The following is a 26489-nucleotide window of genomic DNA, read 5'->3' as shown; positions in this document are numbered from 1 at the left end:
GAATTATACTGAAAAAAAAAGTCAAACAAGCAGAAACTAAACGAGTTAATCAAGTTCAACAAGTTAATGAGTTAAAAAACAAGGGGTATGTTTAACATAAACAAGTCGACTTTGAGCTAGATGTTGCATTGTTGAGTCGAGCTCGAGCTTGTTCTATCAAGCTCAACTCCAATTCGAGCTCGAACTTGTTTTATCGAGCTTAACTCAAGTTTAAGCTCGAGTTTTTTGAGTTGAGTCAAACTTGAGCTGGCCCAACTCATTCAGCTCGTGTGCAGCCCTACCCATGTGCTGCGCACTCAACATTAGGCTCAACTAACATAACATTCAATTAATCCATAACACATAACTATTTTCTTTTTCAACGGCCTTATATTGTTGACCAACAATATCCTTGCACTAATGTTCACACAAGTATACAAATTTTACGAATACAACTCACGTCCACAATCATTCATTTCAATTAGTTATAAACAGATTTTACAAATTCAGCTCCCGTGAACAATCATTCATTTCAATTAATTATTCATTTGTGTTCCCAACATCAATAAAAACAGTTATTTAGACATTCATCTCAGTCGGTCATGCGGATTCTAGTTACACCTTACACCAGTAATTTATTCACATGATAAATACAACCATTTACTTTTCAAGCATCCTAATCAATTCCAGGGGCCGAACGAGAAAATTTTAGTTAAAAGGGCACTAGTTATAAAATTTTAAAATTTCAAGAAACACCATATATAAACAAGAAAAAATATTGTAAAGTATCAATATGAAAATAAACAAATTTTACCAATAAGTATTGGCAGTTGCCCACACAGTGCCCACACCTGACTCTTTAGAAATTTTACCAATAAACAAATGTTCTTATAATACATGTTCCAAGAAGGTTTCGTCATTTATTTAAGAAATAGGGTGTAGTTATGTTTAATTGACGGCAATCTACATTGAAAGATGAGACACTTAGAAATTTAAAATAAACATCTTTTTTTAGTGTGCTGAGTATCCATTATTTGTAGAATGCCAAGTTCTCTACCAACAATAAGATATCCTGTGGGGTATAATATTGCATAAATATATCTAAAAAAGTAAAGCAGATTCATGAAACATTATGGCCTGCTTCTTCAAGCCAAATTTATAGAACACTGTTAATATTGTTGTTGTTAAAAGCCACCTATCAAATAAACATATATAATTCACAACTACAAAGAAACGCATCATCATATAACTTTATGACGTCAACTTAAAATTTTTGGGCGCAATTCTCTAACCCCTCGTACATTTCCTACTAAATTTGTCTGTTTTTTTTTAAATAAATGATACTTGTCAACAAAAGGTGGGTCCGAAAATTTTCTAAAGTCAATTGCATGGACTGTGCTGTTTTCATTATAAAGTCTAATCTCAGCTCTCCCATGTGGTAGGTTCTTGACATAAAAAAATTCAATTCTGTGATTTTTTTTCTTGTTCTATTACTTATGATTGAAGCAAACAAGCCTCAAATGAATGAGGCTCTTATGGAAAGTTCGTGGCGAATGCCGTTTAAAAACTAAGGGAGAGACTATTTTGGCAAGCTCCTTTTTCAAGAAAACTCTTTTTGATGATAATGGAAAACCACCACCTTCTTTTCATGTGGGGAATATGTTGGACTTTCTTCCCAAAAAATGATCTTCACTAGGCCATGTTTGATCACGATTCAAACTCATATGTGAGGCTGCTTTCTTGACTTTTTTGGTATGGTTAGTATTGACTTTTTCATAATGAGTCCTGACCTTTTGAGAAGTTTGGTATGGTTAATGACAATCAGATCTCAAATCAATGTTTTTTGTTTGGATTTGAGATCCTAGTTAGGAGTGAATGCTGAAATCTACAGTTTGATAAGTGAATTTCAAATCCCCTCGAATCTCAGATCCATGAAGAATCAAATGCAACCTTAATATGTGCTTTAAACACATGATCGAAGAATATCATACGTCTATTCTAATTTCATGAAACATACTATGGTTTTATCCAGTATTTGAGTATGAAGCCTAAAAATCACATTTGTAATCACATCGTATTCTCATATTTAGAAGCATACATTCTTTTTATCAAAAGCCCCATAAATATTTTCTATATTTCATTCCCCATGATAAAAGGATTGAAACTAAAAAGAACACTTTGTTTCGTTTTTTAATAGCTTCGAGAAGCAAACCCCATCACGTCCATCAATGTTGACTAATTCCTTTTGTGCCTGGCGACAACGTTTGGATATTTCTAAATAAAAAATCAAGTTTTGGAGGAAATCACGACAACGCGTGGAATAATGAAAGAGAAAGCGACCTATTGTTTGACATATTCATTATATAAGCCACTTAAATTTCGGGTGAATGGCTATTTATTTGAGTGAGAGATTAATTTAACCCAATTTTTGGTTCTTTTATCTTTATGGTTTAGGGTTTAAGGTTTAGAGCTACATCGGTGTTTTGAAAATATGCCGGTGTTGAATGTCAATTAGTGCATCGTTGCCTTCGTTGTTTGCAGTACAAGAAGTGACATCCAAGTCGAACCAACAACCCAATGTCTATCGACCACTTACTCCACCAGTGCGCCAATAACAAAACTACTATGTGATTGGGGTGGGTCGTTAGCCCTTAAAATATTTTACTGTGACCGAATTGAATTATTGTCTAGTCATATTTGGTGCTCATACCAGACCCAAATGAGTAACTCGTAAGCACCCATTTTACCGAGCCAGAGATTAGTCAATGTCCCTCGGTCAAAATTTTCTAGCTCTATCACTGCATTTCCCTACCACCATAAGGGCCTGGTAATTCACGAATGAAATGTGAGCTAGAGATCATTCATTAAACCATGTGTTGGTAAGAGAACTCTAAGAAAAGAGCGCATGAATAGTCGTATTATCAATTTTTTATTCACCAACTCATTTCAACCATGTGTTGGTAAGCCATTGTTTGAGAATTGCTCAAAAGCATTAGCAGGCTATCTGCAATTTTGCAGACCTCAAACGCTCTGTCACCAAATGTCAGATGCTAGGCAAGTTTTCAATTAAAAGGTTTCAAACTTGGACATGCTTTTAAAAGATGAGGAATATTTTCTGTTGAAAAGCTTTCAATGAGCATCTGTCAACAACATTTGGTGGTTTTTAACTTTTTTCAGAGTTTCGGATTTCGGAAAAGTCATTGCCGATTGCCTTCTCCCTGGAGCCTAGCGCGTGGTGGTGTTGGACTCGGTCGCACACGGGGAAGCCCGGCTGCCTTCGCGCTCTTCCTCTTGTTGTCCGTCTCCCTCCTTTGTTCATCCCTTTGCTCTGTGGCTCTTCCTTCCATGTGCATGAACAATATACTCCTGCTTCTCGTATTCTCTTCTGACGCACGGCCGAAGAATTCATTGTCTGGGAACGTGAGAGAAAAAGAAGCAGAGAATCACTGAAGCGTGAAACGTCTTATATGTATGTATAGTGGGAATAAGGGACGAGGGAGCTACCAACGAGAGTACAGCTGAAAAGGAAAAGGAGAGAGAAACAGGAAGGCACAGGCGCACAGCACGCAACAACATACTGCTGCAGAGAGAGAGAGAGAGCACACAAAAGAAAAAGCACTGCTGGAAAGGGGGGAGAGAGAAAGAGAGAGGGGACTGAGGAGGGGTGTCTTTTGTTCGTGTTGCTGCGACCCCTCTACAGTCTATATGGCTCCTTTTTACCGGGAGAGAAATGCTGGGGAATCGAAGAGACACAACATGGGTGTTGCAGGGAATGGTGTCTCCGGTCTCGGTTCACCGTTTGGTGAACTGGGTGTCGAGTTTTCGCACTCAGAATTGAGGGAGACAGCATACGAGATCTTCGTTGCTACGTGCAGGCCGTCGGCGGGGAAGCCCTTGAGTTGGAGTCCTCAATACCAGAGGAGCGGCGAAAGGGAGATGTCGCTCTCTCCGTCTCCGTCGCCGGTGTCCTTCTCGTCCACTTATTCTCCTGCTTCTTCGTCTCCATTGCAGAGGTCGCTGACTTCCTCTGCTGCGAGCACCGTGAAGAAGGCTCTGGGGTTGAAGTCCTCCAAGAAGAGCCCGTACAAGGACGGGAGCCCGGCCCGGTCGTCGAAGAGGCCCACCACGGTGTCCGAGCTTATGAGGATTCAGATGGGGATTTCTGAGGAGAGGGACAGCCAAATTCGCCGTGCGCTGCTGAGGATCGCCGCGGGACAAGTGAGCATAAAATACGAACTGGGATTTTGGTGCTTTGATCGATTGCTGAATATTCCTGTTCTTTGCGTCTTTTCTTTGCTTTAGCTAGCCAACGACATGCATGATACATGCCTTTGCTGTACTTGGTTATTTGATGGATCTGTTTGTGTTGGATGTTTGCCGTTTCTAGTTAAGGTAGTAATGTGAGGAGTTTGCCGAATGAGTGTTTATCGAGGATGTAGCATAGCTGTGTTATTTTCATGGCGTTTTGAACGTTTCCTGAGTGACTTCCTTGGCTGTTCTGTTTGTTCCAGTATGCTGCTGTTTTGACTTTGTTTTTGATGATGTTTGGCGACTAGCTAGCAGTTGCACCGTCGATCACGTTAATTTTAAATAGGGAAATCAATAAAAAAATGAAAAGCATGTGAAGACAATTAAATGATCTTTTAACACTCTTTTTTCGAATTAATTTCATTGCATTAATTTCTATGCTGCTTCCTGCTACTGCAGTTTATGGTTGTTCATTAGCTTGATTTATCAAACCTAGCAAGAAGAATGAAATAAGGTGATCCTTGTTTTTTTATGCCCGCGAACCGTCCCGACGACCCTTTTTCTCGCTGACGGGCTGCTTTTTTTTGCTTCAGAATCTTCTATGGATTTTTTTATTCTATTTTTTTCCCCTTTTTTTTTTCCTGCGTAAGTCTTTGCCTTTAAGTCCTGCTTGGTTTCCTCCCTTACATTAGGAAGGGCCGCTACTATCTTCCTTGTATTTCTCTTTATTGACACCGAAGGCCAACAATTATTAAGATGTAACCAGTGTTACCAGTTTAGCAATTTGATCTGTTTCTTGTTGCAGTCTTTGATGAAATCAGTTTAAATTTTAGACAAACAAATTGGCAGAGAAAAGGATATAGATTTTTTTACCAGAAGAAGACTAATGCTTACGTCTTTTATCATACATCAAAAGACGACTACACAATTAAAGGTCCAATGATAGAGAATATATCGAGTATTGGTACTGGGAAAATCCTCTTCTGTTTCAGTCTTTAACTTCTTATTTCATCATCAAGGGCCAACAAGAGAGGGAAGGTTTTGATAGTTTATCATTGAATATGAGCTTTACATCTGTGCATTTCATTGGAGAATTTGATTTCTGTTGTTTCTCTTAGATTTTACTTTCTGTTGGCTTATGGCTTGATGATTGTTATTTGTTACAGATAGGGAAGCAAATTGAAGCAATGGTTCTGCCTCTAGAATTCTTGCAGCAATCCAAGGCTTCAGATTTTTTAAACCCTGAAGAATATGAAGCTTGGAAGGTTAGGAATTTGAAGGTCCTTGAGGCTGGTCTACTTCTGCACCCTCTGGTCCCTTTGGAGAAAAATGATTCAGCTGCAGGGAGGCTTTGCCAAGTCCTGAAAGGAGCTTCAGAGAGGCCAACAGAAATAGGAAAAAATTCCGAGTCAATGCAAGCCCTACGAAGTACTGTAATGCCTCTCGCTTGCCGATCATTAGATGGATATCCCACAGATACATGTCATTGGGCTGATGGGTTGCCTTTGAACCTTATGCTTTACCAGATCCTTTTAGAGGCTTGTTTTGATGGTAATGATAAATGTGCACTAATTGAGGAGCTCAATGAGGTGTTGAATCTCTTAAAGAAGTCATGGTTGATGCTTGGAATAAATCAGATGCTTCATAATCTCTGTTTTTCTTGGGTCCTGTTTAATCGGTTCATTGCAACTGGGCAAGTGGAAAGCAGTTTACTGTTTGCATCTGAGAATCAATTGGCAGAAGTTGCAAAAAATGCAAAAGCAATCAAGGACCCTTTATATGCCAATATATTGAAATCAAGCCTTTCTTCGATGTTGGGTTGGACTGAGAAAAGGCTTCTTGCCTATCATGACACTTTTCAGGCAGACACCATTGATCTGATGCAGAACACAGTCGCCTTGGGCATTTCAGCTGCTAAGATTCTGGTCGAAGATATTTCAAGCCAGTATCATCGCAGGCGGAGGGAAGGAGTTGATGTATCTCGCAACAGGGTTGAGGCTTACATTAGGTCCTCTATTCGTACCGCCTTTGCACAGGTTAGTGAACAGTTCAGTATTTTACTGGGTATGCTCAACATGATAAATGGATCTTTAAGGTCAGCAACCTGGCCTGGATACATCAGGATCAAATTCTACTTGGAGATAATCTGAGCTTGTACGTCTAAAGGGGAAAGAAAAGAATATCATAATAGAAAGAGGAATGCTTGTTGGCTTCTGTCTTCTAGTATTAAAATGACTATGTAGATGTACCTTAACAAAAGAATGAGATAATTTTACCCTGGAAAAGTAAAGTTTATCACAGCTCATCCTGCAATTGTTGTCTGTATAGACTTTGGAGTCATAGGATTGGTATTTGAGCATCAAAGAAATTTTACTTTTTGTTTTCTGGTCTTCCAAAAATTGTAGCATCTGACAGTGCTTATTTTTCAAAATGTAGAAAATGGAAGTGGTTGATTCAAGCAGGCGATCATATGGAAACCCAAGAAATCCTCCTCCTCCAGTTCTTTCTGTCCTTGCATTGGATATTTGTGATTTGGTGAAATACGAGAAGGAAGTGTTTAGTCCAGTCCTGAAGAAATGGCATCCTCTGGCTGCTGGTGTGGCAGCTGCAACTCTTCATGCATGCTATGGGAGTGAGTTAAAGCAATTCTTATCCGGTATAACAGAGTTAACTCCAGATGCTGTAGAAGTTCTGAAGTCTGCAGACAATTTAGAGAAGGAACTGGTTAATATTGCTGTTGAAGACTCAGTTGACAGTGAAGATGGTGGAAAGGGAATAATCCGTGAGATGCCTCCTTATGAGGCTGAGTCTGTGGTGGCTAGTTTAGCAAAAACGTGGATAAAGTTAAGGGCTGAAAGTCTTAGGGAATGGGTGGATAGTAACTTGCAGCAAGAGGTATTGTACATATTTTCTTGTGGCTGTGAACATATGAGCACCTAATTTTTTGTAGTTCATTGCATTTACAGCTGAACAATTGCATGGTTCAATTATTTTAGTAGTTGCTATATCTAATAATCTATACCATATTGATTTGTCTATTACAGATTAGGAGTAACTGTTGCGCTCATAGTTTGCCTAGTTTTCCCACCAATGTTAATGTTATATAATTTTTTCATTTTTGGTTATAAAAGATAATGACATATATTTATAAAAGTTTGAGGGCCTTTATGGTGTCATGGCAAAGTGCTCAGGCTGCCAAATGAGAGGTTAAAGATTCAGGCTTTGAGGTAACCACGACCATATGCAGCTTGTCCTTTACAACACCCCAGAGTTAAGATCATACTTAGTTTTTTGGCGTTAAATTGATGTGATAAAAATTCTATGCAAATTTGTTTTTTCTTTTTTTTTTCTAGTTCTTAAATATTTTTCTACATGAATCACCTTTCAAATTTTAAAAATCGGCTATACTATTTTAAAGCTAACCTTCCTTGTATGGATGTGAGGAGGGAGCTCAAATTTTGGTTCTTCCAATTCACTTGTCAGTAGCATTGCCCTATGTGCTACTTCATCTACCACACTTGACATAAACATCCTTGACCGCAAACAAGACCTTCAGCTGATATACGGACTTTACTATGATCTTCTAGAATTGTAGACTATTTATCAATAACTGAAAGCAGGGTCTATGTTCATGCTTTTGTAGGCTTGGAATCCAAGAGCAGAAACGGAGCAATTTGCACCCTCTTTAGTGGAAGTTATTCACATGATGGATGAGACTGTTGAAGCATTCTTTCACCTCCCCATACCAATGCATCAGGACTTAATCCCACACCTGGTATCTGGTCTTGATCAAGGTCTTCAGCACTACATATCCAAAGCAAAATCTGGCTGTGGTATGAGACAGTCCTTCTAGAATGTTCTTTAACCGTTTTGATATAATGTTGAGTTACTTTCTCTACATTTTGTAGGAACAAAAAGCAGTTTTGTACCCACCCTGCCAGCATTAACTAGATGTACAACCGGTTCAAAGTTGGGGGTTTTCAAGAGAAAAGAGAAGCTGCCTATGTTCCAGAGAAAGAAATCACAGGTGGGCATAATGAATGGTGGTGATTCATTTGGTTTGTCCCAACTATGCATCCGCATGAATACTCTGCATCAGATCTGCACGGAGTTGGAGATTTTGGAGAGAAGGATAATTTCTCATTTGAGGAATGGAGAGTTCACAGACATGTCTGCGTTAAATGGTGAAGAAGCCAAATTTGAGCTTGCCCTTGCTAGCTGTCATGAAGGAATTCAACAACTCTGTGAAGCAACTGCATATAAAGTTGTCTTCTGCAGTTTGAATCACCTTTTATGGGAAGGTTTGTATGTTGGAGAGCCAGCAAGTTCAAGGGTTGAACCTCTGTTAAGGGAGTTAGAGCAGAACCTTGAGTTAGTTGCAAGTACTGTGCACACCCGAGTTCGCGTTCGTGCTCTGACTGCCTTAATGAAAGCCTCCTTTGATGGGTTCCTGCTAGTTCTTCTTGCAGGAGGGCCATCCCGTGCTTTCTCTCGCCAAGATTGTCAGCTGATAGAAGAAGACTTTAGATTGCTCAAGCAGTTGTACCTTGTTGATGGGGATGGATTGCCCCAGGAACTGATCGAGACGGCAGCAATACTTGTGACAAATATCCTTCCTCTTTTCCATGAAGAGACTGAAGATCTGGTTAAGCGATATAAGCGCACAGTTGCACAGGTGTATGGTTCCTCAATATCCAAGATTACTCTCCCTCCCACACCAAACAACTGGTCACCATCAGATCCAAACACAGTTCTGCGAGTTCTTTGTCATCGGAATGACAAGGCTGCTATAAAATTCTTAAAGAACACTTATGGCCTTCCAAAGAAGCTCTAGCATCTTGGACAGTATCCTCCATGTGAGACCATGGAGCAGTTCCATATGTAATTATGTACACGAGGCAAATTTTGTAGTCTTTTTTAGGGGTTTTTCACGATAGAGCTAATGAAGGCGTTAGGTTATATGCATTACTCTTGTGGCATGTGCTGCTTCTAACCATCTGGCCTGCCATTACAAATAACCCAGTTGAACATCGGAATGTCCTCCTTTATTTTCAATATCGATGACCTCAGTTTGTTGACCTTAATTCTTGTTGTGTAATTTTCCACGTAGTATAGAATGAGCCGATGTATGAGATGCGGCAATTTGGCACGATTAACTAGGAATCTGAAAATCCTTTACATTTTTGTCTCAATGTTTGGACGTTTGGGTTTCCACAGATTGTATAGGTTGATGGAAGCACACAATAAAAGAAATTTGTTCCTTTGGTTTTCCTTTCTGTTTTATTGCTTTTATGCTATCAGTGAGGAGATTCTCGTCTAGTTGAGAGTTATGGGCAAAGATCCATGTGGGAATATGAAGCAGAATATCCGTCTATAGACTATAGAAAGTTGTAGAAGTTCCTAAGTTGCTCTCTCTCTCTCTCTCTCTCTGTGTGTGTGTGTGTGCGTGTGCTATTTTTCCTAGTGTGGAGCACTTCCTTGAACCTGTTTAAAATTTGAGAAGTCCCGTAATCAAGTGAATATGAAGAGCACGGTCTGTAAGTACATCTGTCAAATGTTCGAGAATGGTATTGTAAATGTTTACTTTTTAGCTGTTACGTACCAAATTTAATTTGACATATTTAGCTGATTAATATCCAACTGTCATACAAGTTGAATTGATGCCATTTCCTATCACTGGTGTAAGAGACATGATCTGGAAGCTCGACTCCGGATAAAAAATTTCACGATCTTGCGCCGATAAACATAACTGGAGAATGGCAATTTTTTGAATTTAATAGGGAAAGTAGCAGTAAAACCTTAGGTTGGTTTTGATTTCCGATGGGAATATGAAATCAACGATAACTGAAATCCATGGTTTTAATAAAACTGTGGATTTCAGTATCAACCACCAACGTGGATCTCAAAGACACACCACATTGTGAAAAGCATGAATGTGAAGTCCGGCAGAGGGGGGGTGGGGGTACATCAGATGAACCATAACAATGCTACATAGCCTACACGACTTCAAGATTACGTTTAGGGACACTCATGCACGCTACAAATTTTTCAACAGAATAAGTAAACTGAAATTCTTTCAGATTTTGTTAAGAAATTTACGTTCTTTTGATCATATCAATTCTTGATTGCGTATCTTTGCAGGTGCAATTTTTGAGGGGTTGTTCGCTGGTAACCTGCCTTTCCTATATAGCTGGCATCTTAGAAGCTTTTGCTGTTCAGAAGTTTGCTTTTTCATGACTTGCAGAATGTTGGTAGATATTTAGAAATGTCCCTCGGCAATATTTAATCGTACTATAAGTTCAACATGTCTAAGAACATAGGTTTTCAACTGTTATAAGTAATCGCCCATGGGGTCGGACACAGTGGCAAAGCTAGAATTTTTTTTTTGAAGGGGCACTGATTCACAAATTTTCATACCTGAAGGGAAACTTACACGTATAACAAAGTAAATAATAAACAATAAAAATGAAAGAAAATTGAGAAGCTGGTGTGGGCAGTTAAATGTAGCTCTGCCACTGGTCAGTCATGTGTTGGATTTCACGCACCTTGGGGATCAGAAAGATTGGTTTGGAATGGCACTGCAGCCAAATCCCTGGAAAGAAGACTTTCGGCCAAAATGGTGCAGCTATTTGGCAATGGTAACATGAGTGGGGTGGGAGATACCCTGGTGTAAGCTTCTCTCTTTCCTCCTTATCTTAGGGTTTAGAGTTGCATCAAGACTTAAGTAGAAAATGATACACCTGTCAACTAGAATGTCATGCATTTATCATATGAGTACCATTTATAAAAATCAAACTGACAACCAAACTTTCACTGATTTGCTAGTCTGACTAGCTACGCTATGCCCCTCATGGCCATTTGTAATAGGAAGGGTAGCTTGGACAAGTTGCAGTCATTTAATTTTACGCAGGCTAATAGGTGTTTATGATTGCAAGGAGGAGTGTGAATCAATTGGCTGCCTCTTTGTATAGTGTAAACGAGGGGTAGCAGTCCAAAAATAGCAGGCTGAAAGGTTCAATGTGACCCTGAAACCAGCAAAATCAGTCTGAGATATGCTATTATATTATGGTGGTGGAAGAGAGTTCAAATCAAAATGGGTCGGCAGAAATTGGAGATTAATGTTTCCAATAGTAATTTGGAGCACATGGAAACACAGGAACAAACTTCTCCATGGGGTAGAGAATAGAATAAGAGGTGACCTGAGAGGTTGTCTGGAAGGACAACTAAGGCCTGATCTTTGGCCTTCGTTTGGAGAGGCAGGTTTCGTAGTGCAGTCTATACGTAAATCGTATAAGGGTATTCTGAAGTTGGACTTATAGTTAAATCCCGGGAGACGAACAGTATGTATGGAGGGCTTCAGTTTGTGAAGCAGAGTTGGAAGGATATGGCGGATGCATTTCTTATACAGATATCAGTGATCTGGGTAACTGCGGACCGATTTGTAGTATGTATGTTTAGGGAGTCCTCAGAAATGGAGAAGAATTTTGAAACATACTTTCCTGAGGTGCAATGGCCTGGGTCTCATCCCGTTGCAGCATGAAAGGTGCTGTTGCAAATTCGGATCAGCAACCCTTCGGTGGAAAATGTTGAGCTTATGCATGTCCGTCTTCCCGTAAATTCTAGCTGTGTCTTGGATAATATTTAAATGTTAGTCCCCAGTAACCCTCTCTGTTTTTAGGCTGTTGGGCAGTTCTTTGTTGTGGTTGTTTGGCCTTGTTTCTTTGTGTCTGTATATTGTTACCATTCTTTGTGAATAATAAAGGAAAGGAGCCCATCTCCCAGCAGGGTTGAATAGGAACTATTACAAGTATCTTACTAATATAAGTAATCTTCTGATGAATAATGTAGTGGGACACAGTGCTCGGGTCTCATAGACGACACTGTTGAGAGAAAGCTGAGACTGGATATGCCTCCTGGAGTCGAACAGGACGTGCAGACCTTTTTTTATGTATATAATCTAAACTAAACATCAGTGACTTATAATACATTACTTATTATATCCTGTGACAAGCCAAGCCACTCACTCCCATGGTAAAATTCGAGGAGAAACCTCAAAAAGTGAAAACACAATCATCAAAGACGGTGTTCGGCATCATTAAGTGTCACGAACTGCAGATTGCCAGACAGAAAAACTGAAGGGCCTCACATAAGTTAGAAACACATTTTGTTGTTCCTGGTATATGACGATATTATACCGCCTCTCAAGATTTCACTATTAAGAAAGCGATTCACTTCGTAAACTTCCCTATGCACGTTAAGGGGACCTTAGACGTGAACAAGGCTCGAAGACATAGTACATGATGCTCCATCAGAGGTGTAGTAAGTAGTGAGCATTGGGCAAAAGGTTAAGGTATGGAGAATATTAGAATGGTCGGCCTAACTAAACACGGGCTACTCTTGATCGCGTAAAAAGGGTTCCTAATCCTGGTTGATCTCTGAAGCCATTATACATTAGTGTTACGTGACATTTTTTACTAATGCGCAACTACGCTATTGTAGTCGTTGCCAGTACCATTATCTTACTATTGCTCCTAGTGTTGGAAACTGAAGAAAAAAGAAAACCTCAAGCGCGCATGGATTTTCTAGCTGGTGCCAACCAAGGAGGGCACGAAGCTGGGTGGCAGGTATTAAAGCATGCGATACCCACTGAACTTGATGCCCTTCACAAGTAGCTATACCAAACAAGTGGAATCCAAGTATGTTCTCAGGCATTTTTCAATCTACTATAAGCAATGCATTCAATGATAATTACCTGTTCAATTGACTTTATTGGCGAAAGAAAGGGCCAAATTATCATGCTGAAAATGGCTTCATACACCTGGCTGATTAGTGTGATTGCATGTTACCCTCCATTTTGGAATTATGTCTACGCAAGTGTGCAGCAGATGAAGATCCATAGAATGCCAACACCATAAGAACAAAAGAAGTTAGTGATCGCCAAAAAAAATTTCCCCCTTAGAATACAGAATTTTATCATTAAATATTATTTTGTCATCATCACAATGATGTTTAATTACTCTGTTCAGGCCTAATCGACAAAAGATCAAATTAATCTACAAAAAAGATTTTAAGGAAAAAAAGGAACAAATAAAGAAGTGCAAAGCCTATCAGAACTTAGCATTCATACAAACCGATAAAATGACAAAAATGAACCTCAAGTTAAGTTTCCCTACTTAAACTTGTTTTATGAGTGCCATGGATTCCGCCTTTGCCCACCCTTTCTGTGAGAGGTAGACCGGCCTGTTTTTGAACCCTGTGAAGAAAAATGTCAGTTTCAGCTAATCCTGAAATGCCATTGCCTTTGGAGAAACAAGGGATTCCAGTAATACCTGCTTCGGCTTCTTTAACTTTCCCCTAATTCGGTTCTTAGGAGGTTTTAGTTTATAAATCCGCACCATCCAGTGATGAGTTGTAAACACCTGAACCAACAAAGTAGATATATTAATACCAATATAAAGAATACTGGCAGAAAACCACCATAGCTTGCTAAGATTCAAAAACAATAGGACGAATTGCGTTTTTGTCTTTTATAAAGGTAAAAGACGCTTAACAGCTCCTTTTCAAATAAAATGAACTTCATCGGAAAGCTTTTCTAAACCATAGAAAAGCTGCAACTAAAACATGTTCTTCCTGGAATGCAAATCTGCAAAATCTAGCAAGTCATCTCACTAAATATGATCCTATTGTCAAAGATCTAATGAGACAAGTAATTTACAAATACTCTTTCCTCCCATAGATAAATCTATCTTATAATAAGTGATCTGACCTCCTCAAAATGGGTGAGTTTGAAGTACTTCTTCCCTATCTCAGTTCCTCTCACTCTATCGTACCCTTTGCCATCTGCTTCTACAAACCTGTAAATGAAAGAAAAAGTCAACAAGAGTATACACATGGCGAGACTCAGAAGTTGTTTGAAACGCCTATGGAGTGTTCCACTGTGGGCCCTGCTGGTGCATGCAAATGAGGACAGGGAATGAGGCATTCAAAGAACACTGTATTTGTTTCGCACTCCACATTATACATTGTGTGTCCATTCTAGGTGATTCAAAGGTGGCCCAGGACACGTTCCTGGGAATGCCAAAATAGAATATTCCATTCTTGGCATTCTTAAGACAACGAAACAAACAAGCTCCCAGTACCTAAGTAGAACAAAAGGGCAGCAGTGAGCAATGCCTGTACCTGTAATAAGAAAGCTTATACATCAGGCAGTTCAGCATGGTTGGTGTGGCCTGGGAATCAATGCGGTAATGACCATCCCTCTTTCACATGCCAAAGGAGAGAATAGAGGAGAGAAAATTAGTTACGAATGACCAAATTTAACTGTGTAACGACTAACGACAAACCTTCGAAAGTAGTCAAGATTATGCAGAATATAAATCATTGCCATGTTGCACTACAATCAGGTCAACATAGGTTAGACCACTCATCCCTTTCTCACTACTAACTACTACGAAGAAGTAGTAGATTAGCCATGAAACAGGGAAATGGACTTGGCCACTTAGATATAAGCCAAGAAGATTGAAATTTTGGTTTATACAAATGCTCAAGTACATTAGTTGTGCCCCAGAGAAAGTTATTAAATCAACCTATTATTATGGAGGAAAATGGTAAAAAACAAACCTATTAGATTTGGCCTCAGAAAAAATTTTAAATCGCAACTTGTATAGTTGTATATTTATAAGAAAATGGTAAAAAGGAAATCCCAACTTACAAGATAATCCGGCTCCTTGATATGAGGAAACACCCCACCGCCAATGCGAACCATCCACAAAAACTTGTTGATATCATCACTTGGGTAACCAACAAGCCCTACAAGAGAGTTATATGTTATGAATATCATGGTTAGCAAAATCTCTGAGATGACCAGGGTCGCAACCAAGTTGTCTTCGCAAATTACCAAATGGAAAAAAAAAATGGAGAACTTGGTATATCCCAAAATTGCTGGTCCATCGTTAAGCTTGGCCTAGTTATCAGAGGCACACGTCAAATTTTATTCAGGCAAGTTTGCCTAGAACCTTTTTTTCTATTTTGATTCTCACAAGGTTGTAATACATTTGTTTTAACAAAGAAAGAAATGAAACCTTGAGTAGGGGCAAACATATGATTGGACAGTACTACGTTTCTTAAAAAGAAAAGGATGGAGACTGAATAAAGGCTTTTCACTATATCTTGAGAAAAAAAATTAAAAAGAAAAAAAATGACATTAATCCTCCCAAATATCCCCCTTTAAATGCATTTATAGGGGTAGGTGGCAAGCAATCTTACGGCACACACCTCTTTCTCTCTATCTCTCCGCCAATTATGTCATGCTTGTTTTTCAGCCTTTGTAAACTTTTCATGTGATTCAAGGGGACTTTAATGTAAGTGTGCTCTCTCTTTGAATTTATCTACCCAAACTTCACAAAACATGTATTTGTCAGAGCTAGTCAGTGAATAACTTCAGCAAGAACCGTTCTCTAGTTTCAGCTGGGCTTCCCTTGTCCCTAAATAGCGTGAGGACTATGAAAGCAAGATCTTCAACAATAGACTTGATATGATGAATTAGCAAAAGAAACAAAAACAAATTAGCTATACTCAGATTATTTTTATGATAAAAAAATTTTGGGAATATTAACTATCCTAAGTTTTACTTTATTTTGAATAAATTAAAAAAAGAAAATCTCTTAAGTCAACAGAGTCACCTAGTGAGTAGTGGCATATGGTCGATCTGATATTGAGTTGTAAAGAATGAGAATTCCCATATTAACAGTGAGCACATGAAATTAAGAGAAATTCTGCACCATGAGAAGAGATGGAAACAAACCTCCAAAGACAACAAGAACATATTTGACATCCAGAGATGTGTATATCTCCCAAGCTGCCTTTTCTGGAGAAGACATAGCCATACCAACAGTTGCAATATGAGTGTTGTTCCATGTGTTGTTATCCACAATGACTGTTCTGTTTGCCATTGCAGTTGTTTGATACCCGTAGTCCCACCATGATGCAACCTGAGGAAGTAGACACAGACAAGCTTTCACAGGGAGTCGAAAGGAGCTGAAGAAGTCTTACAGAGCAAGACAACTTCCAAGATGAAGGATGTCCACAGAACCTAAAGTTTGAGAGTTGTTTAACTCAGATTGAAGTGATTATGCAGCTACACATTGACATCGGAATGTGGCAGAGCCAACATTTCTCAAAGGTCGGGCCAATATATAATTTTCAAAATCTTCACTGGGGCCAAATATAAATTTTTGGAATTTTTCACAGTAGAATTTCAATTTTTCAAAAACTCAGAAGGGGGGGGGCGTGGTCCCTGCCAGCTCCATATATATATATATATATATATATATATATATATATATATATATATATATATATATATATATATATACTGCTTAAACATCTAGTCCAGCCCAGGCTCTACCTAATGCTTTTAACAACATAGGTGTGACCCAAGTTTTAATTCATTGAAAACCATATTCTGGAATGTTCTTTTAGTCCATAGGTGTGAGCCATGTTCTAATTCCTTGCTGTCAGTGTACAATATCCCTTCCTAAACACATAAAAGCAAAATTATTTCATAAAACAGCCTGCAAGGCTAAATCAAATGGAAAACAGCAGCAAGTAACAAAACTGTAAGGCAAAATGATTCCCAACCAATTAAATGAAATTAAAGACCAAAGGAGAGCAGGAATAAGCACTTCCACCTTATAATCCTGTCATCAAGTGCTCACACTATAATATGTCACCGAGAACTATGTTCAACAATTAATTGTTTTTTCAAGCATTGTATAAAGCCATATGCATGAAAATGGGCAATATGAGGGTAAACTCCAGGAGATCGAACAGATGACAGATTAACTGCAAAGACCTTAAGTTCACCCTTTTTCATTTTTCCACATTCATGTCTAGTACCAATGCAAATAGGAACATTTTCTTGAGTCACTAATCAGACTGAAAACTCTTTTTATTATTTTGGTGCCTAACTCTATCAGGCTGGTTTTTCATTAGCAAAAGATTGTGGGATTGAACTCAGAAACCAATGCTTCCTTATTCAAATTTTCAAAAAGGAAGTATTGATCATAATTTCAGGAAACAAAAAGCTAATAAAATTAATATGGTCATACTTTCCAGAGAGAAAATGAAAACAAAAAGTTGTTATCAGGAGAAGCAAGCAATGATGAAAGAGGGTCCAAACCTTATCATCTACTGCAGTATTATGACGTAACCATGCATAAGCTTCACGAAAATCGTCAAATACATGCAATCCATCATGTGAACGTGATGTTAAAACAATTGAAGGGGCAGAGTATGCTTCTGCTGCAGCCCAGACAGAATGAAGCTGAAAAAGGAAAAGGACACTTTTAAGGATCAGCATATCGCAGGTAACATGCACAAGTGTAATGTGTGATGGATGCTGTGTAACAACCACATAAATTGCACAAAATAGCTTTCTTCTCCATGACAAACTACTGCAATTAGAAAAACACAGGGTGGTATATGTTTTTTCTTCTTATTTTTTTTCTGAAGATGAGGAAAAGGGGCAATGATTTCCAACTAATAATTGCCTAGATAATATTTTTTATCAGAGAGCCATGTAACAATAACAGCACAGTCAGCTCAAGTATAAAAGATCAGTTATCAGTCGACTTCTCAGGAAAATAACATCACATACAAAACATAAGCACTATTTTCAGTTCCCCTCCCCAACCCACCTGAGATACAGAACTATACAGGATATAGTGTTCCTTTACAGAAAATATATGAATTACAAAGAAATATATAAATAAAAACATTTTGAAGAAGTGTTTTCATTTGCAATATTTTATGAACATTGAGCTTTTGGTGTTCTATCACTCTTTGGAGGACCAAAAAGAGATATTTTTCTAACACTTTCAATATGTGTAAACAGTTTAAGTTTCCCAAGAACACAAAGCACGGCATTTTGGGACTAGATTAAAACCCTTTGATGATTGGTGAAAGCGTCAACTAATGTGTGTAAAATTCGAAGTAAACTTGCAGACAGGTATAGTGTGGGCTGTTCTTATACGGTACAAAGCATTCTAAAAGTTTCATTATGTAAAAGTGCAGTACAAAGACACTGATAACAAGTTACATAACAGAGTTATGAAAGACTTTGAAGAAAGAGTTCTAACTTACCACATAGAAACTTCCCAATACAATAAGCAAAAGAATAGCAACCACAGATGCCTCTCGTGGCAAAACTAACAACTTCTTCTCATTCTGAGGTTTCATGATGACCTTTTCAGAGCTTTCCTTTTCCTTCTTCTTGTTCTTTCTTGAAGGGCGTTCCTTTATACCCTCATCAGCCTTCTCTTTTGATAAAGTCTTGGTCACAGGCTTCCCCACATCACCTTGAGATACAGTATTTTGAGAAGCACCATCCCCTGCCTTGAATATGTAATTTAAATGTTAACACCTGACCAGCAAATAAAGCCACCAAGTATCATAATGGTCAACTCACTGTTGAAGTGGTGATAGCTGAGGAACTAGATGGTTGAAACTTGACTGATCGTGTAAGAACATCAAATGCACCAGAAAGAGCAATGCCAGATGTGATGCAGGCAGCTGGAGCCAACACAAGCATAAGGCGCACCTAGAAATGACCAACCCTTATCACCAGGAACAAAAAGAGAGCACCTATTACTTAAGAATATTAATTACATACCATGACACCTGAAAAATATACTGATGTTGCAATGTAAAGGACCACAAAGGAGCTTGCATCAGAAAGAGGAGAAAAGCATGCCTGGCAAACAAAAATGCAATATTAGTCATTTTCAACATCGAAAGGTTAAACCTATTGAAAGACTAAATTCCTTCCCATACCCAATAAGTATATGCTTAAGATTTCACTATATCGTTGTTATTGCTTAGTAGCAGAAGGTGCCAAAGTATGAAGGACAAAAGCCATGGATGATTTTATAAAAGGGCCATATGTTATGGAGACACACACACACACACACACACACACACACATATATATATATATATATATTGAGCGAGAGAGAGAGAGAGAGAGGACTTGAAATCAGCCAGATGCCTCTGTGCGGGATGGTTTTTTATTTAGTGTCAGGTGCATTAGCAACGACAGTTGCTTGACCACAGTTTTTGGCAATAGAATGCACCTTTTGCGATGGTTTTTAACAATACAATATAATACTTTTTTTTTAAAAAAAAAAAAACCATCCAGCCATAGAGGCAGCTGGTTGATTTCAATCTCTCTCTCTCATGCTATATATATATATATATATATATATATATATATATATATATATATATATACATATATATATATATATACATATATATATATAGTAATTGTTATCTGATAAAGTTGTAATACTAATGATGGAGTCATTTAGAGAATGTTAATCAGATGATGATGCTAGTTCAGGATCGCAAAATATTATTAGTCATTTTGGTTTCCTTGATTTTCTTTGATTTTACAAGTTATTTTTCAACAATTTTTGTCTAAATTATTTGAACTTTCTCTAATAGATACTGTATCCTAATTATTTTACTTCTCCTAGCAGTCAACATGTTTCCTTTTTGCATAGGGAATATTTGCTTTAAGTTTAACACCATACACAATGAGAAAGAAGGAAAGACTTCTATTTTGTCTCTACAAAGGAGGATTCTTCAAAGCTATGGCTCATAACTTTTATTTGTTAAGTCTTGCCATGTGCCAAAGAAAAGGTGATGGTGCTGGACAAACCAAAATTTTGCCATTTGGCATGGAGTGGAACTTTTGTAAAAGACATAAAGCCCCTCAAGATTAAATTTTTCAAAATTTCCCACTTCAAATATAGTTCTGGTAAGAGCTTAAAAAATAAGGTTTTTTATATGCATGTGGGTAAGCTAAAGGGATGTCCAAAACTGTATTCAATATAGTTCTGACTCCAATTTTCGCTCATAAGTCAAGACCATATCTGATACGGATTTAACTGTATCCATGATGAATTGGACTCATATACAAACCCGTATCCAAACCAGATCCAAAGGATATGGATTCTGTTTCCAGAAAACTGTGTCCTTTTGCATAGTTTTCTAGACTACATCATACTAGAATGTCATATTCCAGTTTCTCAAGATAAGAAAATGCAGAAGCTAACAAACAAATAATGCAGTGCATAGAGATAAAAGCTGAATAATTACTTACAATAATGCCTGCTGGAACCAAAAAAGCCAAAATATTGATGTCCATAAAATAGGACGGCCATGTTGGAGGCTGATGCTCACTAACACTAGCAATAATTGGGATATACTTGCTTGCATAAGTCCTGTGCTCATCAAAAATTATGAACAAGAAAAAAGTCAACAAAAGAAAATTGGAAGACATAGTTGGCCAATAAATCATGCTTAAAAAAGCTGTTAAGAGGATTTCTATATTTATGCCTACTGGTTTCATGAAAGCATACAATTTAAATAGACATGTCTGGTTCTTACGGGTCAAGAAGACTCAGACTGCGACCACTCCACCCTTTTGTTGGGCTTGAAGCCACTAATGCTGCAAGAACTGCTACCACTACACAACACACTGCCCTGGAAAATATAGAAAGTTTCAATCCATGTTTGATACTTTATTGCCATAAAGAAGATTTAATCGATATAATTCCAAAAGAAATCCATGTCCAGTGCAAATAATGCTCTTTATATTTATCATTACATTAATAAACAGGAAAAAACTAAAATATAAAAGAAAAATTATGCATACCATATAACCTAGACAACATATTCATCTATCTGACATGTGGTCCATTAAATTCAACAGTGTTGTATAAGGCCTGCAAACTTACATCCCAATAGTAACAACAAGTGTTACGGCAACTTTAAACATTTTTGGGGAAAGAAGACCTTTGAAGTAATGTACCAGAGCCACCACATGTATAATGATGAAGACCTGCAAACACAATCAGTCATGTTTTCAAGGAACAAGCTAAGATTTTAACACAAACTATAGTAAAGTTGTGTCTTTTTGGTTTATAACCACAAAGCTTTGACAACTAAAAGCATTTATTTGACTATTTATAACCACAACAGCTTATTGAATAAAGCACCAACCAAGAATGATGCAAAATGTTCCGAGGTCATCACAGCATTAAAGCCAACAACAGGGACCAATGCAGCCAAAAGAGTCCCAAGGACAACCTGCATGAGAAAATAGAATTAAATAGGTATCATCTGATGAAAATGTTTACCAATCAAGCAAAAGAAAAAAAAGGAAAGACAAAACTTCAAAGTTGAAAAAAAGTTGAAAAAGGAGGAAGAGAAAAAATAACTTCACATATTTCTCCTGTATTTCGGCTACTTACAAGAGGAGCATAAGCAATATAAAGTCTAGATGAGTAGCGCCCAGTGATAATGCACAGAAGCACATGCATTGGAATAAGATTTATAATAAATGTGTATCCTCCCCATGAGCAAACCTGTAAAGCAGTTAATCAGGAAACCATAACATAAAAAACAAGATTACAAAGAAGATTCACAGGAACCAATCTATGAGGCTTACCATGTAAAAATACGCAAGCGCATTCAAAGTAGCATAAAAAAGAGATCCTGTATTCAATGTCTGAGAATTCAAATATCAAAGTAATGAAGCCACAATTAGTATATGTTTGCAACTTCAACAGCAAAACAGCAACCTTTTAAATTCAGCCAAATGTAAGAATCACGAGTTTATATGCAAATAAACTAAAAAAATAAAGGAAGATTGCAACCTTTATGTAGAGATAAAAAGTGAATATCAAGGCAAATATTGCCACAGCTTCATTGTCATAACTCCCAGCCACAGATCGTGATATATAAGATGGCACCTGAAGATCATGTATAGAAAGAAGTTAGTATGAAAAATATATGAATATATGAATAGTCCAGCACAGAATAATAGCCTAAAATAGAGCATTTAGAAGTTACATTTTCATCTAGCAACAAATCGCAGGTCGATTGAAAATAACAGAAAAAGAAAAAAGAATCTGAATCATATAAAGCTGAAAAAAGATAAAGCATTGAACATCTGAGTTGGCAGGTTAAAAAGAGCGTCTGCAGCAAATTACTTCACAGAAATACCCTTAGAGGGATGCCACACCTGTCCCACACTTAGTACAGGGACTCAATACCGGAGATGATATGAAGCATATATTTTCCTCTCTTCATTCAACCCTTTAAAATTCTTTCAAATTTTTTGTGGTTATCATTCTTGTAACCACTTAAGTGGGATTTCTTTTATATATATATCAGAGTTCACATCTGCCAAATGCAAGATGTTTCCAGTTGGCTAAAATTGAAAAATCTGTCATTAAAAAATAGCCACATGAGCATTAGTGACAGTTTGTAATGCAGCAACCACTCATGTTAACTTTAGCTGGTTTATGGTGCATTCAGCAACAGATTTTTAATTTTTCACTAATCCAGCTCTGACTCCTCCTATATACATATATATATATATATATATATATATATATATATATATATATATACAGGATTTGTGGATTCCCCCAGCTGGCCCAGATGGCCAGAAGGATTCAGGCCCTGTATACGTGTGTGTGTGTGTGTGCTTTCAAAATTGCTTTGTACCAGTGTCCGAGCCCATGCACTACCTCATGTAACATGGGCAATTATCAAATTATCAAGACCATTACACAGCATCTTGGAAATTTGATGCTATAACATTTCTCATAAAGCCTCATCTTCCATGAAAAGTAGAACTGGAGGGAAAGAGAAACCATGTGTCAGACTGTTAGAGAAAGAATACGGGAGGAACCCTGAAGGATAAAGAAATCCAGAAAACAGCACGTGCAGACAGACAGCAACCTAGAAAAACAAGAGGAGAGCTGTAGACTGTAGTCTGAGGTTTCACCACTTGTTTAACATGTCCAAGCATACCAGGTCAATCAAATTGTTTTCATACCCTCAGCAGCCAGCTCTTCAGTCCCCATGCTTTCAGTTTATCAAACATAATGAATGGCTCATTTCCTGATTGACAGACCTACCAGGTACATGCTAAGGATTGACAGATTGACATGCTTATCTTTCTTATAGCAGTCAGTCAAGTTCTTAGTTCTATAAAAACATGCATCTACAAATTTCCAGTTGTAGGATGAAGAATACATACATATATAGTTACACACACACACACACACATATATAACACACACCCATATACACATATATATGTATTATGTATGTATGTATGTCTGTATAGTCCTTTGAAGATGCTATATTCAATTATTGTTAATGTACCTCTGTCCAGAAGGGGTTCACCTAGGAAATAATATGAAATACTACAGTGTTCTTGAAGATAAAGCAAAGTAGCAGCCAAATGGCAATTAAAACAAGACTAGGATGGGAAAATCTCTATACATCAGCAAAGAATTTTTGTTGCAGATAGTGAGATTGCTTAGTACAGACGAAACCTCATAAACTACCTTGGAGAGAGAGAGAGAGAGAATGAGAAAGAGAGTAATATAATGTTTTGCTGCTGAAGGACAACGACAGATAGAAAACTTGGAAGAGAATTAGATAAACACACAAATGCAAAAAGCCATAGCGAACCAGAAAAATCATTACCATGGCTAAAAGAGTTGCTGCAGCAAGACCTGCTCCAGTGCCTTTGACTTCCTACAGCCATAGCATGCTTAACAACTTATTAAAAAAAGAAAGGGAAAAAAAACGATTAGCATCTATCTAGGATGATTCTGACTATGGAAGACTAACCTTTGTCAGAAGGTATGTTGCCCAAGATGCATTGGCTGAGAAGATAGGAGCAGTAAAAACACAAACTGTTTCTACGGATAAAGGAATGTTCAAAGAATTCAATATCCTGCTCAAAAAGGCAAAATAGAAAACCATAAGCTAGAGCAATTCCAAAGTTGCATCCAGAAACTAATACAAGTAGCAGATTTATAAAAAGGAAGAAAATACAATACATATATATTTCAGAGATAAGCATATGCCAGTTACCTACCACCAAAGGGAACCAGCTGTTAATGTTAAACCTGGATAAACTGTGCCACCAATCACTCGTCCCAATGGATACCTTCAAATTAAAGACAAAATTATATAGACTACCACTAAATTACATACTAATAATAACATTTAAAACTCAATCGAAGCAAAAAAAAAAAAATGTTATTACCAGGTACGATCATCAAACCAATTCCAAAAGTCATATATTCCCTTCTTCGTAAGATACTGAAATCAAGAAAGAGAGCAACGCGGACATTAAAAACAAACATACAGATTCAAATAAGACAAATAGACAACCTTACAGTTTTTTACTGCAATATTGGCACGAAAATGCACATGCATGAACATGCACGAATATATGTTAATAAGTTGTTATCATGTGTATTTGACCATTATGGGCTGTAGCCAGTAACTTCTACCATCAACTTTGGGTATAACACGCAGTTGAAAAAACTTTTTTGCCTGAAAACTAGATTTTCCAAAATTCACAGGATGCAAATGCTCAACAAAGATCCTAAGATAGGAATACTGAAATACTAGCAGAGACCATCACATCTAGAATTTTCTTTCTACAATCCAAACTAGAACCTTTTGTCCACCTTCACTTAAAAAATCAAAAATAAACCCTATCATTTCTCTCAAGTAAATATACAATTCCACATGACATATTTTGACAGGTGGTAGCATGCCTCTTAAAGGGTTTCTCCGCAGAGTATAATTTCATCCAGTAGCCCTTTTCTCTCAAGAGCAATTGATCAATCTTCAACATTTCCAATTATTTCAAAGCCTACTAACTCATCTAGATAACACACAACAGTGCATCAGTGCCTGCTGCAGGAACCATAAGAACAGTACCCAACTATGTTGTCCACCCAAAACAAGAAAAAAGGAAATAAAGTTTGCATACTACAAAATCTTTCCAACTGGATGAGTCCATCCTTTTTGTTTCACAAAAAGCAGATAATGAAAACACTTACTAATTTGCATGAGACTATCAGCCAAGTGGGAATTCTAATCAAGACAAATTTTGGCTCTGGCTAAAACATAAAAAAATAAAGTAAATAAATATGCGAGGTTCCAAGTTCCAATACTTAACAATTTACCAACGAAAGGTAGTATTTTTATTTGGTAAAAAGGTACCAAAATTCCAGATTTTATCATCATCAATCAGTTCACAAACAGCTGAATTTCATCAGGTGAGAACTTTAGTGAAGGGACAATTCCTTACAGAAAGCCTTTTTTTCTCAAGAGGAAGGCCATCATACATAATTTAATTGATTGTGCACCTTCCACTTCCATCGTCTTGATTATACATATTGATGTTTCTGACTAACCTACACCAGCACCTTAAAGGCTTAAACGATCAGATCATTGGCTCTCGGTTCGAAAAAATAAACGAGATAATAATCAGAACAGCGAGCTTACTGAGAATTAAACGAAGCACCGGTCAACACTACGATTGATCTTGTTATGATTCTCATCCAATAGCAAAGCAAACTAACCAAGGCCAATTACAATGTACAGTGAAACTAAACTGACATCAACTACTCAAACACAAAAAATCCACCTCCTTGGACCTTAACGACTTGAAGGATAATTTCTAGAACTCACTGAAGGAGAATTTCTAGCACTCACACGAGACGGTACGCTTCAACAATGAAGTGAGCAAAAACCCGAAATGTTCAAGTACACTACAGCACTATGGCGGGGAGTTGGGAACCAAATAGAATGGACGTGCATTTAGATAAAATAAAGCAATCGTAAGCTTCAAACCTGAGTAACTCTGTAATTGAAGTAAGGATCGAACTCATGAATGACGCTCTCGTACTTGATCACCTGCAGAAACAGACCACCAGAAAATGAAAATCAACCTACTCGAATCCGGAAGATGCAGATCCGCGGATCAAAGAAAAAAGTTTGAACCGTGGATCGGAATCTAGGGAAACACGACGAAGCAAAGGACGAGACTTACGGAGAAGAGACGGATGGAGAAGGCGAGAACTCCGATAAGAAGGAGAATGAAAAAGGATAGCACGTTGCCGAAGGCATCTCGGAGAGGAGTCGCCGGAGTCGTCGGTACCTTGGCTCCCTCGGCGGAAGCCATGGCTGCCTGTGAAAAGAGGGAGAGTGGGAGGGAGACCTCGTCGACGACCTGGTGGCTTATATGGGTAGGAGTAATTACGAAATTTGCCCTCCAAATCTGACGAATGGTAGATAGGGACCTCAACTTCCACAGAAGACGAGAGAGACCTTCCTACCCGGCCTTCACCTTCGAGATAAATAAAGATAAA

The 26489-nt window shown here is 37.8% G+C and overlaps 2 protein-coding genes across 2 annotated transcripts; one reads left to right on the top strand and one right to left on the bottom strand.

Annotated features, from left to right (window-relative positions):
- The first annotated feature begins 3160 nt into the window (after positions 1-3160).
- Positions 3161-9498, top strand: LOC116256761 (protein unc-13 homolog). The gene is made up of 5 exons (XM_031633244.2): positions 3161-4197; positions 5394-6263; positions 6664-7122; positions 7871-8060; positions 8136-9498. Exons 1-5 carry the CDS (start codon positions 3685-3687, stop codon positions 9059-9061), a joined length of 2958 nt encoding a protein of 985 aa, XP_031489104.1. The 5' UTR covers positions 3161-3684; the 3' UTR covers positions 9062-9498.
- A 3676-nt stretch (positions 9499-13174) lies between these two features.
- LOC116256694 (dolichyl-diphosphooligosaccharide--protein glycosyltransferase subunit STT3A) lies at positions 13175-26331 on the bottom strand. Its single transcript, XM_031633107.2, has 23 exons — positions 26171-26331; positions 25972-26034; positions 24368-24423; positions 24197-24268; positions 23947-24052; positions 23800-23850; positions 21951-22046; positions 21743-21802; positions 21546-21659; positions 21295-21381; positions 21030-21133; positions 20680-20775; positions 20393-20513; positions 18899-18979; positions 18695-18826; positions 18370-18621; positions 17408-17551; positions 16031-16217; positions 14939-15036; positions 14407-14486; positions 13994-14081; positions 13557-13646; positions 13175-13480 (listed from the first exon to the last, which is right to left on the bottom strand). The coding sequence occupies exons 1-23, from the start codon at positions 26300-26302 to the stop codon at positions 13412-13414; spliced, it is 2379 nt and encodes a 792-aa protein (XP_031488967.1). The 5' UTR covers positions 26303-26331; the 3' UTR covers positions 13175-13411.
- Positions 26332-26489: the final 158 nt, after the last annotated feature.

This window comes from Nymphaea colorata, chromosome 6, assembly GCF_008831285.2.
Source record: "Nymphaea colorata isolate Beijing-Zhang1983 chromosome 6, ASM883128v2, whole genome shotgun sequence".
Lineage (NCBI taxonomy): Eukaryota > Viridiplantae > Streptophyta > Magnoliopsida > Nymphaeales > Nymphaeaceae > Nymphaea > Nymphaea colorata.
The sequence above is the reverse complement of the archived record's forward strand: the minus strand, read 5'-3'. Positions and strand labels throughout refer to the sequence as shown.